Source organism: Salmo salar, chromosome ssa20 (genome assembly GCF_905237065.1).
Source record: "Salmo salar chromosome ssa20, Ssal_v3.1, whole genome shotgun sequence".
In the NCBI taxonomy this organism is placed as follows: Eukaryota; Metazoa; Chordata; class Actinopteri; order Salmoniformes; family Salmonidae; genus Salmo; species Salmo salar.
The window spans coordinates 37,140,361-37,157,869 of NC_059461.1; the positions used below are offsets into that span (position 1 = coordinate 37,140,361).

The 17,509-nt window shown below is 42.5% G+C and overlaps 1 protein-coding gene across 2 annotated transcripts; it reads left to right on the forward strand.

Moving 5' to 3' along the window:
- Positions 1 to 202: 202 nt before the first annotated feature.
- Positions 203 to 7,141, forward strand: LOC106580527 (VIP36-like protein). Of its 2 annotated transcripts, XM_014161698.2 has the most exons (9): positions 203 to 484; positions 1,927 to 2,045; positions 2,415 to 2,532; positions 2,764 to 2,846; positions 3,055 to 3,078; positions 3,512 to 3,673; positions 3,769 to 3,883; positions 4,539 to 4,658; positions 4,825 to 7,141. In XM_014161698.2, the coding sequence occupies exons 1-9, from the start codon at positions 247 to 249 to the stop codon at positions 4,965 to 4,967; spliced, it is 1,122 nt and encodes a 373-aa protein (XP_014017173.2). In that variant the 5' UTR covers positions 203 to 246; the 3' UTR covers positions 4,968 to 7,141. The 2 variants fall into 2 exon arrangements, with proteins under 2 accessions (XP_014017173.2, XP_014017174.1); XM_014161699.2 differs by lacking the exon at positions 3,055 to 3,078.
- The last annotated feature ends 10,368 nt before the right edge of the window (positions 7,142 to 17,509 follow it).

A 17,509-nucleotide genomic window follows, 5' to 3' on the forward strand; every position in this document is an offset into this window, starting at 1 on the left:
AAATGGCTGGCAGGATCCAGGCTGCATCACACCCGGCCGTGATTGGGAGTCCCATTGGGTGTCGCACAATTTGCCCAGTGTCGTCCGGATTTGGCCGTCATTGTAAATATGAATTTGTTCTTAACTGACTTGCCTAGTTAAATATATGTTAAATAAAAACTTAAATAAATAGGTAGGATTTCGTTTCTTCCTGTCTCTGACCCACACTCCAGTACAGTAGGAAGCGGTAATGCACCATAACATTGGATGCCAACCGCCGATAAACACCACCGAAGAAGAAGGGCCGCCACCATGAGCAAGTCCAATTGGTTTCGGTTGAGCAGTTTTCAGATATTTGATTTAATGTTTAATCAGCGAAACATTCATGAATTAACATGTCTGTTTACTATTGTCGTTATTTTAACATGTCAGTGTCTGGCAGACGATGGCTACGAAATGGATGACTTTTTAAAAAGGGAGCACTCGCTTACCAAACCATACCAAGGTAACGTTGGGCTGTCCTTTGCCGGTGTTGTGCCGAAAATCTCTCCCCATTCGCGTTTTTCATTGCTGCGACCTGTTTTTGTTTGAGAATGATTTTATCTTTTGATTTCCAGACAACGTTCACAAATATTGACATTTGTCTTCTACAAAACTAGTATTGAGTTAATCAGCAAGTACTTACTGTATAGCTAGCATTAGCTATTGTCTCTAATGTTGCGAGATGGGTATTGGCAGCATAGTGTTAACTCACCTAGCGAACAAGTGCCACCTTCATAGGATTGCATTTTATTGCGCAATGATTCCCAATACGGGAAGGTGGTAGATTATTGATAGTAAAATAATACAGTGTAGTTATGTAAATGTGGTTGACATGTGTAGAGAATTGTGTTATCCAAGGTGGATCACCACAATAAACAACCATTTACTGATGACATTATGGGTAGCAAACTAGGTATTTTACAAATGTAGCTTCTGCATTGTTCCCTCTAAAAAGGACAAAGATCGGTTGAAGTGCAACATTTACCTGGAGCTAACTCTGCAGATAGCACTACAGGGTGATTTAAAAAGTTACTTAGTCGATCAAAAACATTTTTGCTAAAATTATTATTTTATTCCTCTTTAATTTACAATATGTAGAAACATTTAGAATTGAAAGGTTCAGAACTTTTGTGAAACATCACAGCAGAGTTGAAAAATATATGGCAAATATAAGTAAATTGATGGTGTTGGGGGATAGATGGGAAGGTTTGAGTGGAGCTGAAGGGTGGGATTTAAAACAACAAGATGTCTAATGTAAAATATGCTGTGTCTGAAAAAAGTATATTTGGAATTTTTGTGAAACAGCACAGTTAAAAATATCTGGCAATGTAGAAATCAAGCTGGATGGGAGGGGTTGATGGTAGCTGAAGGATGGGATAAAAAAACAAACTAAAGTTAACTACCCATCTGTGTCCGTAAAATGTATATAGTATGTATAAGCTTGAAGTAGAAACCTAAGTGTTGTTGTCCATTAGTTTACTCCAATTTAGAGAGGGGTGGTTAGGGGAAAATAATTAAGAAAAATATATTGAAAAAATATATTCCTAAATGACAAGAATGTGCAAAGCTGTCATCAAGGCAAAGGGTGGCTACTTTGAAGAATCTCAAATATAAAATATATTTAGATTTTAACACTTTTTTTTGGTTACTACAATATTTCATAGTTTTGATGTCTTCACTATTATTCCACAATGTAGAAAATAGTAAAAATAAAGAAAAACCCTTGAATGAGTAGGTGTGTCCAAACATTTGACTGGTACAGTATATATAAAGGACAAAGATCGTGATTTGTTCTCAAAGGTGAGCTAAAATATTCTCACATTGCTGTGATACAATGGTGAGACCACTGGACAAAGACGCCTATATCAAGTTATGCATAGTGATTGATTGTGTTTGTTTGTGTAGGGGTGGGCTCCTCCAGTTCCTCCCATTGGGACCTGATGGGCAACGCCATAATCACCACTGAGCATGTGCGACTGACCCCTGACTTGCAGAGCAGACAAGGAGCAGTGTGGAGCCGCGTTGTGAGTTAAGCTCTCTCCATCCCCAAGTAGATACCAGCACCCACCAGCACACTACTGCTAATCCTTGAACAACCCAAGACTCCTACATCTCTGCATTGTTAAGAACACTGACATCATAGTTTGTAGTCTGCTGTGCAACTTATAGGCTTAGTACACACGCCACAAAGTATGGCAATCACTTCACCTCATTTGTAGTAACACTAGCATAAATTAGGCCTATACTTTCTGACCACATGTACTACGCTCTATATAGGACATAGCATTTCAACATATTATGATAGAGAGCCCTCAGGTAACATGTCATGCCACAACCTGCTTTTCCTCATTCACTGTACTGTCTATGTCTGCCTGTATGGTCTCCTACCACAGCCCTGTTACCTGAGGGACTGGGAGCTGCAGGTGCACTTTAAGATCCATGGCCAGGGGAAGAAGAACCTGAATGGAGATGGAATGGCTCTGTGGTACACCAAAGAACGCATGCAGACAGGTACTGAGCTTACACTGTCTAACACACAAACCAGGGTTTCCCAAAGGGCACCCTGTCCCCTATATAGTGCACTACTGGTCAAAAGTAGTGCCCCATATAGGTAATATAGGGTGCCATTTTGGATGCACACCAAGGTTAAAAGATTCAAGAAAGTCTCTAGTGTTGTTAATATTACAATGGTGTCAGCATTGCCTCCCTAAAGTGTTGACTGCTGGGGTTTAACACTTGCAGGTCCTGTGTTTGGAAACATGAACCTCTTCACCGGCCTTGGAGTATTTTTGGACACCTACCCCAATGAAAATAATAACCATGAGGTACTCCAATCCCCCCTCTGCCCAATCCCCCTACTCAGATCAAATAGCCTTCACTCACTCACTCACTCACTCAGGTGGACAGCCCAACACGTATTTATTGTGGGGATCTGTCTATTCCCAAACACTGATTGTGTGTAATTGGTTTGGGTGTACAGTGTTGTGTTTATGCTACAACCTGTGTTTCCTTGCTTCCCTCTTGGACACACAGAAGAAGTACAACCCTTCAACTCAGGTAGCTACAGTAACCTATCAGCCAAGCCCAGTCATTTCCCCCTGAATTGAATTGCATGTTTTGTTTATTTATAACCTCATCACACCACAACCTGTCCCATCCATGTCGGCCAACCCACATCATTCACGTGTCTGACTTGTTTGATGGGTGACATGTCTCAACTCTCATCCATTTTGTGCAATACGTAGTACGTCAAAAGACTAGTGTCAGAAGTTGTTCCTGTTTGCCTGAGAATATAACTCTGGCAGTACTACTTCATGCATTTAGTCAGTGGTTGTGTCTGAAATGGCACCCTATTCCCTATATAGTGCACTACTTTCGACTAGAGCCCTATTAGGGGATAGGGTTGCCTTTTTAGATGTAACAAGTGTGTCTCGGGTCACTGAATGACATACATCAGGCATATCACAATTACTTCTGTTTGTCTCTGCAGAGGGTGTTTCCATACGTGTCAGGTATGGTGGGAAACGGGACTCTGGCATATGAGCACGATCGTGATGGCCAGTCTACGGAGCTTGGCGGGTGCACGGCCCTAGTGCGCAACATCCCCCATGACACCTTCCTCCTCATCAGATACACCAAAAACAGACTGACAGTGAGAGAAACACACAGCACCACATTTAATAAAGTAAAAGGTGGCTGTTGGCATTTAGTAACATATTGACCTATGTTTGACCTTATGTCCTACAGATACAGATTGATGTTGATGGCAAACAGCAGTGGCGGGACTGTCTGGACCTACCAGGGGTGCGGCTGCCTCAGGGCTACTTCTTTGGAGCCTCCTCTGTTACTGGAGACCTGTCAGGTACTGATCTGGTCCACTGTCTGAACATCTTTTTATTTGTTTTATTTTTTATTTAACCTTTATTTAACTAGGCAAGCCAGTTAAGAACAAATTCTTATTTACAATGATGGCCTACACTGGCCAAACCCGGACAACGCTGGGCCAATTGTGCGCCGCCCTATAGGACTCCCAATCACGGCTGGTTGTGATATAGCCTGGATTCGAACCAGGGTGTCTGTAGTGATGTTTCAAGCACTGAGGTGCAGTGCCTTAGACCGCTGCGCCACTCGGGAGCCAAAATCTCAGAACAGCACTGTCTCTGTTACTGGAGACCTGTCAGGGACTGGTCTGGTCATCTGTCTGAACATCTCAAAACAATAATTACTGTCTTTGTGTTTCACTATCTGCATTATTCTCAAACATTTTTGGAATCCGATAAGTTCATAGTAATCAGATCTATGTCAATTCTGAATGGAGAATGGTGGAAAGCCCGTGGTGTAGCGGTAATGCTGAAGGCCTGGGTTCGATCCCCACCTCCACCCTTCCTACTGTGATCTCTGTCCCTGTCTCCCTCTCTTTTTCCAGTTGTCTGAATAGTGTGAAATGTAAAAAATGTATTAGAAACAAATTCTGAATGTTGAATTGTATTCATTTCTCCCTTCCTGTCATTTCCAAGACAACCATGATCTGATCTCTATGAAGCTGTACCAGCTGACCGTGGAGCGTCCTCAGGAGGAAGAGGAGGTGGAAGAGCTCACTGTCCCCAGTGTTGATAACTTTGAGCAATTGAACAAAGGTAAGATTATACAATGGCAAGGTTTTCACATCTTGCATGCATCATTTAATCATTTTGCAGAAATTGTTTCAGAAAATGTGTGATAATTGTTTTTGCCTGTCTATTTCAATGAATGTATTTGATTTTAATGTCTTAATTTCATGATTGTGTTTGTCTTTCATTACAGTGGAGGTGCAAGAGGAGGGGATGAGTGGAGTCCAGCTCTTCTTCACCATAGTCTTCTCCATCATCGGTATCTTCGTACTGGGGGTGGTGGCGGTGGTCATGTACGGGCGCTGGAAGGAAAACAGCCGCAAACGTTTCTACTGAGAGGAGAGAGGGATAGTCTGTCAGCATCCCACATGGCTCCCTATATAGTGCTCTACTTTTGTCCAGGGCCTATAGAGCTCTAGTCAAAAGTAGTGCACTCCATAAGGGATAGGGTAGCATTTGGGATGCTGTCTGAGAGAGGGGGATAGCCTGTGAAGGAGCACATAAAGATTTTTAAACAACATACAACCAACATGCTGTCTGCCATACATAGCTTTTCTACATAACCATCCCCTTACTTCAATAATACCTCAACTGAGAGAAATGAACCTATCTCAGCCAAAATAAATCAAATGTGAACCTTTACATTTGAAATACTGTGAGATTCGTCTTTGTTGCCCTTTGTTTCACCTCCGTGTTGGAACGTAAATGCTGAAGCTAGCTAACGTAGGAAAGGAGACCATGACCTGTGAATCGCTGACACTGTCATCAGCACACTGCACTCATGTGTGATGTGCATGATGGCTGTGAGAATAGTGCTTTGTGGTTGGAATTGCACTATAGCCTTGCTGTCATTTTCTGCCGTTGAGACTACAGTATTGTTTGCACTGACATGAAACGCCCACAATAAGTATTATATTGAGCTGCCACAATAACTGCAATGAGAGATATAATTGTTCTGAACTAAAGTGCCTAGCTAGGGCCAGTTTAAGATCAGGGCCCATATCCACAAAGCATCTCAGAGTAGGTGTGGCCTTCTAGATAGTAATGAATAAGATTATATGGACGGGGGGAGCTGATCCTAGATCAATGCAGTGACTTTTTGAATACAGGCCCATGTATCACAATGTACACACAACCTCTATATTGTTTGGCCCTTGACAATACTGTATTGCTGTGCTGTAACTACCATTGATATATCGTACTGTACAGGTCATTGGATGCTACTCCCTTTTGTTTGATCAAAGTTACACACTCCGTTTTCTCTGAGACTCTCGACCCTCCTTTGTAGGTTTTAAGTTGTTAGCAAACCGTTGTTTACCAGCCATCGTGTCAAGCACACAACTATCTCAAGCACTTAATCAAAACAGATCATCTCACCTGTGGCGACTATATTTATTGTAATGAATTAAGTGTTTGTGTTAACCCGATTTGAAGTCTCTGTTTGTCTAGTACACCAACAAATGTCAACCTTTTATTTGACCTTTATGATTGATCAAATGTCTGTTGTTGACCTGTGAGAGTTTTTGTTTTCTATGTTGACATGTCTTTACCCTGTAATGAAAAACTACACATTGACCATCCACATTGAGCCTCAAATGTGAATTGAGTTACCTGAAGTGGTTGTGTAGGTATGGTGGTTCTGTTGGGTATGGCTGAACGGTAACCCCTAAATAAGTAGCCTTAGTTTGTAATCCAATTTACAAAGCTACATTACAGATCTTCTCCAGCCACTTATTTCCTGGTGCCTTACCTGGGTTCGCAGGATGTTGGTGGCACCTTAATTGGGGAGGGCGGGCTAGTAGTAATGGCTGGAGTGTAATGGTATCAAATGCATGGTTTCCAGGTGTTTGATGCCATTTCACTCATTCCATTCGAGCCAATATTATGAGCCGTGCTCTTCTCAGCACCCTCCACTGCGGTTGTATTCTATTCATTAGTGCAAACCGTAGCAAAAGCACTGGTGTAGCACATTTTATCTCGGCCTCATGGCGAAATGTGTAAAATAGCATGAGATTAGCTATAGTACTGCTTATTTTGACCTTGAGGAACTGTACTTTGCCACTGAGTAAAACAGTTTTGTTAAACTGTTAACATTGCAAAAAGTTTTGCTATGGTTTGCACTAATGAATACGACCCAGGATATGTCAGTCTCTAGGAGGTCAAAAGTCGTATGTGAGACCCTCCAGTGCTGTATTTTTGTTTGTTCATAATGAAGCCCTAATGGATGGGGCTCGATGTGCTGTTTTCACCCAAAATGTTTACTTAATTAAATGTTGACGTCTCTAGTTAATTATGTTTGGGGCTGTGTGATATGACAGTAATTTATTGTCATAAGAAATCTTGAAGCGACCCACTCAAACTTTACTATTTCAATAATTGTTTCAGTGGAATGAAAATGTGAAGTTTTTACATTTACCACTAAAATATTATCTTGTTTGTGTACATGAAGAGAATGTGCACTGTAGTGTTCCTGTGTCAAATCTTTTTGAATAAACGTTTCTAATCTAGAACATTCCTAATCTTGCTCATTTGGAAACATATTTTGCCATGTATTTTTACCTCTCTTAAGCCTTGTTCACACTGCAGGCCTAAATGCTCAAATCAGTTTTGTTTTTCAAATCTGTTTTGGAATATTGACAGTCCAAACAGCAAGTTACAAATGACCAAATCGGATTTGTGTGCATTCAGACAGCAGTAATTTGCTGACATGGCTACAATAGTTATCATGGTAACGACGGGTGTGTGCGCAGTGGTGTAGGCCGATTTGGTGGTGGTGCTTCCTAACACTCAGAAGTTATGTAGCAAGCTAAGGTGACAACAATGTCTGCAATGGACGTTTCACAGTTGTTTTGAATGTTCAAAATCATAGTGTAAGAACACTTTTAAAGCCTCAAAGGATAAGATGATCCAACTTTCAAAACAAGTCATTTTTGTCTAGCCACAGCAGTCAACTAGCTAGCTAGGTCGCTGTTTAGCTTTCTAGCACATTCACTAATTTGTTTGTAAACAATTAACAAGCTAGTTAGCTACGACATGTTCTTGTCGAAACTGTCAACAGAGTAGTTTGCAAGCAACAAGATATGCCAAATTACAGTCTTAAAAACCACTTCAGGGCAAATAAATCAGATTTGACGGTTCAGACAGGAGTTGCATGGCCAGGAATCAGATTTGTATCCGACTTCAAACCACCTACAAAGGTGGTTTGAAATGTGGCTTTAAATATCCTATTCCATGTGCTTTTTGGCTATTAAGAATGGCACCGGAGGGGAAGGCTGCCGTTTTACGAGCTCCTAACCAACTTTGCTAATTTGTTCGTTTTTTCACATTGTTTATAACTTATTTTGTACATAATGTTGCTGCTACGGTCTCTTATGACCAAAAATAACTTCTGGACATCAGAACAGCGATTACTCACCTCGAACTGGACAAAGATTTTTTCTTTAATGAGTCCGACGTGAAGGATATACTGCATTCCTGGGAATGGGCCCAAATCCCCGTCATTTGCGTGAAGAAAAGATGGAGAAAAGGGGGGCTGAGGTCAGGCTACCTTCTGAGAATTCGTAGGCGAGTGAGTAAACCTCCACTATCATCCGTTCAATTGGCCAACATGCAATCGTTGGAAAACAAAATGTATAATATACAATCAAGACTATCCTACCAACGGGTCATTAAAAACTGTAATATCTTATGTTTCACCGAGTCATGGCTGAACGACGACACAGATGATATAGAGCTGGTGTGATTTTCCATGCATCGGCAGGACAGAGAAGCTATGTCTGGTATGATGAGGGGTGGGGGTGTGTGTCAATTTGTCAATAACAGCTGGTGCGCGATGTCTAATATTAGAGAAGTCTCGAGGTATTGCTTGCCTGAGGTAGAGTACCTTATGATAAGCTGTAGACCACACTATCTAACAAGATATTATTCGTAGCCGTCTATTTACCACCACAAACCGATGCTGGCACGAAGACCGCACTGAACCAGCTGTATAAGGCCATAAGCAAACAAGACAATGCTGATCTAGAAGTGGCGCTCCTAGTGGCCCTGAAAGACGGCCCTGAAAGAATTTCACAGGACTCTATGTAAATTGGAAACCATATATCCCGAGGCTGCATTTATTTTATCTGGGGATTTTAACAAAGCTAATTTGAGAACACGACTACCTAAATTCTACCAGCACATTGATTGATTTACCCCCTCGAGCAAAACAATAGACCACTGCTTCTCTAATTTCCACAATGCATACAAGGCCCTCCCCCGCCCTCCCTTCGGAAAATCTGACCATGACTCCATCTTGTTGCTCCTCTCCTATAGGCAGAAACTAAAACAGGAAGTGCCCGGGCTTAGGTCTATCCAACGCTGGTCTGACCAATCGGACTCCACGCTTCAAGATTGCTTCGATCACGTGGACTGGGATATGTTCCAGGTAGCCTCAGACAATAACATCGACGTATACGCTGACTCGGTGAGTGAGTTTATTAGGAAGTGCATAGGAGATGTTGTGCCCTCTGTGACTATTAAGACCTTCCCTAACCAGAAAACATGGATTGATGGCAGCATTCGTGCAAAACTGAAAGCGCGAACCACCGCATTTAATCATGGCAAGGCGACTGGAAACATGACTGAATACAAACAGTGTAGTTATACCCTCCGCAAGGCTATCAAACAAGCAAAGCGTCAGTATAGAGACAAAGTAGAGTCGCAATTCAATGGCTCAAATATGAGACGTATGTGGCACGGTCTACAGACAATCACGGATTACAAAAAGAAAACCAGCCCTGTCGCGGACATCGACGTCTTGCTCCCAGACAAACTAAGCAACTTCTTTGCGCGCTTTGAGGACAGTACAGTGCCACCGACATGGCCCGCTACCAAAGACTGTGGGCTCTCCTTCTCCGTGGCCGATGTGAGTAAAACATTTAAACTTGTTAACCCTCGCAAGACTGCCGGCCCAGACGGTATCCCTAGCCGCGTCCTCAGAGCATGCGCAGACCAGCTGGCTGGTGTGTTTACGGACATATTCAACCAATCCCTATCCCAGTCTGTTGTCCCCACATTCAAGACGACCACCATTGTTCCTGTTCCCAAGAAAGCTAAGGTAACTGAACTAAATGACTATCGCCCCATAGCACTCACTTCTGTCATCATGAAGTGCATTGAGAGACTAGTCAAGGATCATAGCATATCCACCCTACCTGATACCCTAGATCCACTCCAATTTGCTTACCACCCCAATAGGTCCACAGACGATGCAATCGCCACCACGCTGCACACTGCCCTATCCCATCTGGACAAGAGGAATACCTATGTAAGAATGCTGTTCATTGACTACACCTCAGCATTCAACACCATAGTACCCTCCAAACTCATCATTAAGCTTGAGAACCTGCGTCTCGACGCCGCCCTGTGCAACTGGTTCCTGGACTTTCTGACGGGCCGCCCCCAGGTGGTGAAGGTAGGAAATAACATCTCCACCCCACTGATCCTTAACACTGGGGCCCCACAAGGGTGCTTTCTCAGCCCTCTCCTGTACTCCCTGTTCACCCATGACTGCGTGGCCATGCATGCCTCCAACTCAATCATTAAGTTTGCAGACGACAGTACAGTGGTAGGCTTGATTACCAACAACAACGAGACAGCCTACAGGGAGGAGGTGAGGGCCTTCAGAGTGTGGTCTCAGGAAAATAACCTCTCACTCAACGTCAACAAAACAAAGGAGATGATCATGGACTTCAGGAAACAGCAGAGGGAGCACCCCCCTATCCACATCGACGGGACAGTAGTGGAGAACGTGGAAAGTTTTAAGTTCATCGGCGTACACATCACGGACAAACTGAAATGGTCCACCCACACAGACAGCGTGGTGAAGAAGGAGCAACAGATGGAAGAAATTTGGCTTGTTACCGAAAACTCTCACAAAATGTTAAAGTTAAGCAATCGAGAGCATCCTGTTGGGCTGTATCACCGCCTGGTACGGCAACTACACCGCCCTCAACCGCAAGGCTCTCCAGAGGGTAGTGTGGTCTGCACAACGCATGACCGGGGGCAAACTACCTGCCCTCCAGGACACCTACAGCACCCAATGTCACAGGAAGCCAAAAAGATTATCAAGGACAACAACCACCCGAGCCACTGCCTGTTCACCCTGCTATCATCCAGAAGGTGAGGTCAGTACAGCTGCATTAAAGCTGGGACCACGAGACTGAAAAACAGCTTCTATCTCAAGGCCATCAGACTGTTAAACAGACATCACTAACATAGAGAGGCTGCTGCCAACATACAAACTCAAATCACTGGCCACTTTAATAAATGAATTTAATAAAGGTATCACTAGTCACTTTAAATAAAGCCACTTTAATAATGTTTACATATCCTACATTACTCATCTCATATGTATATACCGTACTCTATACCATCTACTGCATCTTGCCTATGCGTTCGGCCATCACTCATTCATATATTTTTATGTACATATTCTTATTCATTCCTTTACACTTGTGTGGATAAGGTAGTTGTTGTGAAATTGTTAGGTTAGATTACTTGTTAGATATTACTGCATGGTTGGAACTAGAAGCACAAGCATTTCGCTACACTCGCATTAACATCTGTTAACCATGTGTATGTGACAAATAAAATTTGATTTGATTGTGGTTTGAGCTTGATGCTCCTTTCCAATAATTGTCAAGGGTCTTATTCTGGTGACATGGTGATCTCTATGCTTGACTGCTGTTTTGACAAATACATTTAAAACATTCTCGCTCTTTTCCATAATCTCCTCATGTAGACTAGCCTTCCAGCACTGTCTCCGATCTGTTGGCTAGAGTAGGTGTGCCGGAGTAGGCACATTTGCTATTTAATGCGACAGTTTTTGTAACAAAACTATCCATAGAGTTGAAAAGGGGAAACACAGTGAACATTCAATATTTATTCAGAACATGAAAACTTAAGCTATTTTAATTTTTTTGGTGCACTAGTCATCACGCACTGATTTTTATCTGCCAGAAGTCAGTTTGGTGGAAAATACCACCGGAGGGAAAATGCGCATATTTTCTTAATGCGGATTTTAGAATATTTTCATGAAAATCTGTCACAATTGGATGGAAACCTAGCTATTGAAGAGGTTTGAAATTGGAATGCTAGTGTACTTCCTGAATAGACTGGAATTTAAATGGAATTGTCCCCAAGCCTGATAGATAAACATTGGACTGTTTTACACTGGTAATTACTTAATACTGTAAACAAAGTAATTACCTGTTTAGCCAAGGCCAGGAGGTGAAGATGACTGGTGTTTCTGTTTGAGCGGCAGATAGCTTAGTGGTTAAGAGCTTTGGGCCAGTAACAGAAAGCTCACTGGTTCAAATCCCAGTGAAATATCTTTCGATGTACCCTTGAGCAAGGCGCTTAACCCTAATTCCTCTGTATTAGAGTGTCTGCTAAATAACTAAAATGTTAATAGTAGAGGATCAGGTGAAAGGGACTCCACCCACTCTGTGAATGTATGAAAAGGACCTTGCTGTCAGAGTGTGCGCAACTGGTCGAAGGGAGTCAGGTGCAGGAGAGCAGAGATGAGTGAACAGGCACAATTTATTCAGGCAGAGGACAAACAGCCGGACCCAACTGCGTCACAACACTCCGGCCCAAGGAACAAAGCGATAGCGCACAAATTACACAAAAATGGTACAAATAACCAACCCACGGGTTATAACAATACCCGGCACAAAACCAGCCTGAAGCGTCACACACGATACGAAAAAAACAATACCACTCACAGACATGGGGGGGAACAGAAGATAATATACACGTAGAGTAATGAGGGGATGTAAACCAGGTGTGCAGGAAAACAAGACAAAACAAATGGAAATGACAGCGGCGATGGCTAGAAGACCGGTGACGTTGACCGCCGAACGCCGCCCGAACAAGGAGAGGGACCGACTTCGGCGCGAGTCATGACACTTGCATATGATTGGCTTTGTGCTCTATTCATTGCTCTGGCGTTTACTTGTAATTTCAAACATTGTGATTCTGTGTATAGAGGGGCGACTCTACTGTGAAGTAAATATTTCAACAAATATTGTCCTGCAGAGTTCCCTTTGATTCTTCTTTCTCTCTTGTCTTATGTCTCCTCCAGCCGTTACCTGTCAACAGTCAACACACAAAAGTATAGTGGTACCCAGGTATTATATCTGCTGTTTTAACTGAGGAAACGTTGTGGTGTCACGTCCTGACCAGTAAAGAGGTTATTTTGTTATTATAGTATGGTCAGGGCGTGGCAGGGGGGTGTTTGTTTTGTGTGTTTTGGAATTTTGGGTTTGATCTATTATCTATTTCTATGTTATCCTTTCTAGTTCTTCTATTACTATGTTGTGTATGTTTGGGTTGATCTCTAATTGGAGGCAGCTGATCCTCGTTGCCTCTGATTAGAGATCATATTTAAGTCGGGGTTTTTCTTCATGGGTTTTGTGGGTAGTTGATTCCTGTTTAGTCTGTGCACCTTACGAGACTGTTTTCGTCGTTTGTTTTGTGTAAGTGTTTTGTTTTCCTTCGAATAAAGATGTTAAATATACCCGCTGCAGTTTGGTCCATTCTATACAACGAACGTTACATGTGGACTACTTTGTATCGGTTTGTTTGTACGGTACAGTGTCCTCTTCAGTGATTTTTTTGTTTGTTTTTGCAGTAGAGTGAGATAAGAGATATCTAAAGGCTTCTCTGCTGTTCTTATGACCTGATTTGAACACGGTAATGGTGGTAGTATTTGTCATATAAACATGTGACCTGTTTGCCATACAGATTGACACTTTCTTTTTAGAAAGACCTGATGTGTAACCTGGACATAGAAGAAATCAAATAACATTTTATTTGTCACATGCGCCGAATACAACAGGTGTAGTAGACCTTAACGTGAAATCCTTACTTACACAAAAATAAATATTAATAACACAATACAATAACGAGGCTATATACAGGGTACGAGCGCCACCTGAACAAGGAGGGGCATCGACTTCGGAAGAAGTCGTGACAAAAGCATTTTTGCTAATTTATTACAAATAAAAAACTTAAATAGCACATTTACATAAGTATTCAGACTGTTTTCTCAGTACTTTGTTGAAGCACCTTTGGCAGCGATTACAGCCTCGAGCATTGTTGGGTATAACAATACAAGCTTGGCACACCTGTATCTGGGTAGTTTCTTCCATTATTCTCTGCAGATCCACTCAAGCTCTGTCAGGTTGGATGGGGAGCAATGCTGCACAGCTATTTTCAGGTCTCTCCATAGATGTTCGATTGGGTTCAAGTCCGGACTCTGGCTGGGCCACTCAAGAATATTCAGAGACTTGTCCCGAAGCCACACCTGCGTTGTCTTGGCTGTGTGCTTAGGGTCGTTGTCCTGTTGGAAGGTGAACCTTCACCCCAGTCTGAGGTCCTGAGCGTTCTAGAGCAGGTTTTCATCAAGTCTCCCAGTCCCTGCCGCTACAAAACATCCCCACAGCATGATGCTGCCACCACCATGCTTCACCGTAGGGATGGTGCCAGGTTTCCTCTAGAAGTGACACTTGGCATTCAGGCCAAAGAGTTCAATCTTGGTTTCATCAGACCAGAGAATCTTGTTTCTCATGGTCTGAGAGTCTTTAGGTGCCTTTTGGCAAACTCCAAGCGGGCTGTCATCTACTTTTTACTGAGGAGTGGCTTCTGTCTGGCCACTCTACAATAAAGGCCTGATTGGTGGAGTGCTGCAGAGCTGGTCTTTCTGGAAGGTTCTCCCATCTCCACAGAGGACCTCTAGAGCTCTGTCAGAGTGACCATCACCTCCCTGACCAAGGCACTTCTCCCCTGATTGCTCAGTTTGGCCGGACGGAGTCTTGGTGGTTCCAAACTTATTCCATTTAAGAATGATGGAGGCCGCTGTGTTTTTGGGGACCTTCAATGCTGCAGAAATGTTTTGGTACCCTTCCCCAGAGGGACACAATCCTGTCTCGGAGCTCTATGGACAATTATTTTGACATCATGGCTTGCTTTTTGCTCTGACATGCACTGTCAACTGTGGGACATTATATAGACAGGTGTGTGCCTTTCCAAATCATGTCCAATCAATTGAATTTACCACAGGTGGACTCCAATCAAGTTGTAGAAACATCTCAAGGATGATCACTGTAAACAGGATGCACCTGAGCTCAATTTTGAGTCTCATAGCAAAGGGTTTGAATACTTAAGTAAATAAGGTATTTCTGCTTCTTGTTTTTAATAAATTAGCAAAAAAATCTAAAAACCTGTTTTCACTTTGTTGCTGGGGATTTTTATTAATTTAATACATTTTAGAATAAGGCTGTAACGTCACAAAATGTAGAAAAAGTCAAGGTGTCTAAATTCTTTCCGAATGCACTGTACGTGTAGGTATGGGTAAAGTGACTATGCATAGATATTAAACAGCGAGTAGCAGCAGCGTCGTAAAAAAAAAAGGGGTGGGGGGTGGGGGGGTGTCAGTGCAAAATAGTCTGGGTAGCCATTTTATTAACTGTTCAGCAGTCTTATAGCTTGGGGGTAGAAGCTGTTAAGGAACCTTTTGGACCTAGACTTGGCTCTCTGGTACCGCTTATTGTGCGATAGCAGAGAGAACAGTCTATAACTAGGGTGGCTGTAGTCTGATAATTTTTAGGGCCTTCCTCTGACACTGCCTGTTATATAGGTCCTGGATATTTCTACGTCAGAGGGGAAGCTAACCCTTAAAGAGGACTGATGTTGTCCAGCGTTTTGTGAGTAATTCAGTAGGTGTAGTGGTAAATTCATACATATCGCTCTGTAGAAATAATACAGGCTGTACCTAGACCTCAATAACATTCCAGTACATTTCTCCATTCTGCTTCACCAGCATTGTTACAGGATGGTAACCCAGTGGCTGTGCTGTGGCTGTGCTGTGTTCAGTTTAGGTGCTGTGGGGATTCACAGTGTGGCAGACTGGGAGGGCAATGTGCCCCTGTCCTGCTGTATCAGAGGTCACATCATCCCCCAACCTAACTCGCAGCAGCTGGGCTTGTACTTTGTGTCCCAAAAGGTACTGTATTAATTATATAGTGCATTAATTTTGACCAGGGTCCTAATTTCAGTTTATGTGACAAAACAAGCAGTCATTGTGTATTGAATCATTGTACCATCTAAACCGCTGTGACATATATTTTCCATAACCAAAATTATTGTATATTCAGCTTTTGAAGCTGGTGTACAAAACCTAAAGTAAAAGATGCAAAAACAAACTTCAGAACGGGAGACATAGACATAGCACATATAGAACAGCTCTACCACTTCTTAGACTTGCTTTCAACGAGAATTAAATATTTATTTTGTACTTTTTACTCCTAATTGGTAGTTACAATCTTGTCCCAACGCTGCAACTCCCATATGGACTCGGTAGAGGCGAAGGTCGACAGCCATGCGTCCTCCGAAATACGACCCTGTCAAGCTGCACTGCTTTTTGACACACTGCTCGCTTAACCCAAAAGCCAGCCGCACCAATGTGTCAGAGGAAACACAGTACAACTGGCGACCGATGTCAGAGTGCATGGGCCTGGCCTACCTCATGGGTCTCGCGGTCACGGCCGGCTGCGACACAGCCCGAGATCAAACCCAAGTTTGTAGTGACATCTCAAGCACTGCGATGCAGTGCCTTAGACCGCTGCGCCACTCGGGAGGATCTATATCTCACAATTCTATGTCAATTTGGTGGGATCGCCCAAAAAGTTACATATTATAGTTTTAAACATTTACAGCTTCATTTTGACAATAAAAAATATCCAAAACAGTCACAACAACATAACCTCTGTCTCTTCCTGGGCTGTCATATGAAGCTCAGGAACTGGGGGGGAACTTTCTCAGCACTGGAGCAGGCGTCGTCCCCCTGTTCATTCTGCAGGTACAGTACACTTTCTACGCTTTTACTTATTTGGTTCAATGTGTGTCCCAAATGGCACCCTATTCCCAATATAGTGCACTACTTCTGACTAAAGCCCTATTGACCCTGGTCAAAAGTAGTGCACTATATATAGGGAGTAGGATGCCAATGTGATTCTCACCATCTTCTTCATTCTACTGAGCCTGTTTCCTCTTCCTTAGTCTATAAGACTGTCTGTGGTCTTAGTTCAAATGTGCTGACTGTGCATCCAAAACATGTTTCTGTTATTGTTTGCAGTTGATTTGCCTGTGTTTCACCGTCCCCATCTTCTGACACTTCAGTCGTAATGGATATGGCTTCAAGTAAAAGAAGAACCCATGACTTTCAACTGGCTTATTGCGCAATACAGGATCTCCTTCACTTTGTCTGTAAATAGAACACAAAGCAATCGGGTACCTTTTTTGAGAGAAGTTATGTTATGAGTACTTAGCATAATGACCAAGCATCTGACAAGAACAGTTGCCATTGAGACTGAGCCATTTTCAGGTATCATTCTGTATATTCATCTTTTGATTTCATTCTGGATGAATCTCACCTGAGAGACTAATATATGTGTATGTTATAGGGATTGTTTAAAACTTACAGAAAAAAATGTATGTAAACAATAATCATCTCAATTTTTGACTGCTCCTACCTGTGTATTAAACCATTAAACCATACCTCTCAAAATGTGGATGTGCATAGCACATTTTCACTTTTACAGAGTAGGCATGATTGAAACAACAGTGAGTCAGTTTTTACTTCAGAAAATATTTTTGGATCATTGGTTATTTATAGTTGAAAACATAGGTGCCAAATTCCCCTCCACTGGTAGAAAAGGGTTACCACAACTTTAGACCTTTTGTGTTTCCTTTTGCTAGTTTAAAATGCATGGCACACGTTCTCAGTATAGATTTTTCCCAGTGTGCCCCAGAATAAGGAAGTAGAATGAACT